We start from the raw sequence: 2,933 nt of genomic DNA, 5'->3' as shown, positions 1-2,933 counted from the left end.
GATAGATATAGAGATATGTCTATATATATATAAGATAGATATAGACATATCTATAAAGATAAGCCCTCTGGTGGCTCAGATGGTAAAGAATCTGCCTACAATGCAGGAAACCCAAGTTTGATCCCTGGGTTTGGAAGATCCCCTGGAGGAGGGCATGGCAACCCACTCCAGTATTCTTGCCGGGAGAATTCCATGGACAGAGGAGCCTGCCAGGCTACAGTCCATGGGCTTGCAAAGAGTTGGACATGACTGAGTGATTAACACTTTCTTTCTTGGGGTTCCAGGGTGGTGCTAGTGGTAAAGAACCTGCATGCCAATGCAGGAGACATAAGAGATGTAGGTTCGATTCCTGGGATGGGAAGATCCCCTGGAGGAGGGCATGGCAATCCACTCCAGTATTCTTGCGTGGAGAATCCCAAGGACAGAGGAGCCTGGGGGGCTACAGTCTATCGGGTCGCAAAGAATTGGACACGACTGAAGCGACTTAGCACAAAAAATATCTATAAAGATAGATATATCTTTATTATTATCTGATAAAGATATTAATCTTTATCAGTCAAGCATAAGAATTTACAGATAAGTGATTGCAGAAATTAAATAATTTTTCTGGATACCAGACCAACATAAGAGCAAATTTTTTCTCTATGCCAGTAGCAATGTACAAACATTTTTGGGATCTTACAAGTGCAAAAACACAAAATCTTTAGAATTAGAAACTTTTCCATGACAACAGAATTGTATTAAAGTATGTAAGAAAAATGAAAAACAGTTGGTTCTTTTTGGAAACTACCCTTACAAAGCTAGCAACAGAATTAAACCACTTTCCAACCTAGTCATTCCAACAGAAGGGCCATCATCGTTCCCCATTCCGTGTTTTGTATCCAACAAACATTTGTGCACATACAACTATCGGCTAGATCCCCCCAAAGGGCTAGAGCCATCATCTAGAAAAGCTGGGACACTAGGGCCAAAAACTTCACTGAACAAAATATATCTAGTAATGACTCTATTGGGGGGAGAACAAGGGGGAGGGGCAGTCGTAGGGTGCCTGGGAAAGGATGGCATTTTAAAGAAAAGTGCTGGCACTTGAATTTGAAGAGAAATAGGGGTGGGGTGGGGAGGCAGAGAGTTGCTTAGGGGTGACCTCCCTAGAGAAAAACCTAAGTAGCTGTCTTAAAGCACGCTGTGTTTCAAGAGGCTTTTCTTTGCCCAGGTGATCTAGCCAGCTAGATGTAAATTTTGCAACTGCTGCAAAATTCTGCAATACAGCGTGCATCCAAAACGCATCATGGCCTTGTGCTTATGGCTGGGTGGGCAACATACACACAGCAGTCAACAAAACACTGCATCCTGGTCCCCAGCCGGTGGCCAAGAATTGTGCGAGGAAGTTCATTCTTGAAACAGGCGTCTCTGGGCCTTTCGAGCAGGAACAGGAGGCTGTTGGGGGCGCTCGTGAGAACCTGGACAAGGAGAGGGAGGTAGAGGTTGCAGTGGTGAGTCGGGGAAGAACTCCGGAACGTGCAAGTCCAGGTTGTCTTGATGGTGAGGAGAGCCTCCCTCTGGAGTAGGGTTGGGCGCCTGAGGCCAGGGCTCTGGGGCTAGACCCAAATGGTCTGGGTCGGATGCCCTTCTAGGAGAAAGGAGGCGCTCAGCAACTGAGCTAGCTGCTGCATTCATCCCAGCCGGCGGGAACACAGCGTCTGCGTCCTCTTCATAGACCTCTTCTTGGCCAGCGATCTCTGGGACAGGTCCATGGAATCCCTGCTCGAGGGCGATGCATTCCCCAGGAGCGTTCACAAAAGAGCCCTGTTCCAGAACAGGGGCTGAGCAGCTCTCCCTTTCTAGGAATTCGATGCTAGAGCCCAGGAGGGCTCCGGGGATCAGTATGAGGGTGTGATCCCCGAGAGAAACGTGCAGCACGGATGTAGGCTCAGGCTCCAGCACCAGGTCGACCTCGTCCAGAGGCAGATGCAGGGCATAGCCGTCGGCCAGAACCACCAGGGAGGTGAGCTCTCCCATGTCTAGGGTCCCCATCACGTTGTCCAGTCTGGGTGCTACCTCAAACTCGTGGTCCGTGGGCTCCTCCGTTCGACGGCGCTTGGCAGGACCTGGTCCTTCGGCCTGCTGTTCCCACTGGTCTGCAGAGGAAGCGCTGGGGCTGCAGGGCCGGCTGCTCATCATCTCAATGTCGCCGCGGGCCTAGAGAGAGGAAGGGTTCTGTCCTACAGGTAATGAGAGTTCGCTTGACAGGCGAGGCCGACGCGGTGGGGCGCAGGACGAGGAACGAGTCTTCGCAACTCTGGGAGTTCCTACCTCAGGAACTCAGTCCTGGCTTCTAGGGGAGCTGCTGGATTTGGCCTTGCGTGTTTGAGCCTTCCGCACCTCACATGGACGGGTTTGCACGGGCGTGGGCCAAGGATGTCGTGAGTGACGCAGGCGGAACTTGAGTCGGAAAGCAGCCTCACGCTAATCCCTGCCCCTTCCTAGGCTCCGCCCACAGAAATGGAGGCGTCTGTGTTGCGCAACAGCTGTAGCTGTGGTGGGTAGTTCAAGGTAGACAAATACTTTTATAGGCCTGAAGGGGGCGGAGCAATCATGGACCTCTAGGACTAGGCTTCCTGGGTCAAGACTGGCTTTCCTCGTGTTGACCTCAGAAGCGGAAAGCCTTAACCGGAAAACCGATTAAATTTCAAGTCCCTCCGGAGGAATGCTGCACCAGGACACTGAGCTGTAATTCCCTCATCCCCTGAGACCTCGCCCTGGCAGTGACCTTTTATCTTCTTTTGGTCCAATAGTGAGGTGAGGTTTTGGAAAGTGAAAAGTGAAAGTGAAAGTTACTCAGTCGTGTCCGACTTTTTGCGACCCCATGGACTATACAGTCCATGGAATTCTCTAGGGCAGAATACTGGAGTGGGTAGCTTTTTCCTTCTTCA

General features: G+C 50.7%; 1 protein-coding gene across 1 annotated transcript; it reads right to left on the bottom strand.

Annotated features, from left to right (window-relative positions):
- Nucleotides 1-484: 484 nt before the first annotated feature.
- Nucleotides 485-2,695, bottom strand: LOC145539836 (proline-rich protein 23C-like). Its single transcript, XM_081574021.1, has one exon. The coding sequence runs from the start codon at nt 2,179-2,181 to the stop codon at nt 1,390-1,392; it is 792 nt and encodes a 263-aa protein (XP_081430147.1). The 5' UTR covers nt 2,182-2,695; the 3' UTR covers nt 485-1,389.
- Nucleotides 2,696-2,933: the final 238 nt, after the last annotated feature.

Source organism: Giraffa tippelskirchi, chromosome 2 (genome assembly GCF_054371585.1).
Source record: "Giraffa tippelskirchi isolate mGirTip1 chromosome 2, T2T-mGirTip1v1.2.pri, whole genome shotgun sequence".
In the NCBI taxonomy this organism is placed as follows: Eukaryota; Metazoa; Chordata; class Mammalia; order Artiodactyla; family Giraffidae; genus Giraffa; species Giraffa tippelskirchi.
The sequence above is the reverse complement of the archived record's forward strand: the minus strand, read 5'-3'. Positions and strand labels throughout refer to the sequence as shown.

Bases quoted from the DNA above. Each gene is read 5' to 3' on its own strand.
- LOC145539836 (XM_081574021.1), bottom strand. From the start codon at position 2,181: ATGATGAGCAGCCGGCCCTGCAGCCCCAGCGCTTCCTCTGCAGACCAG.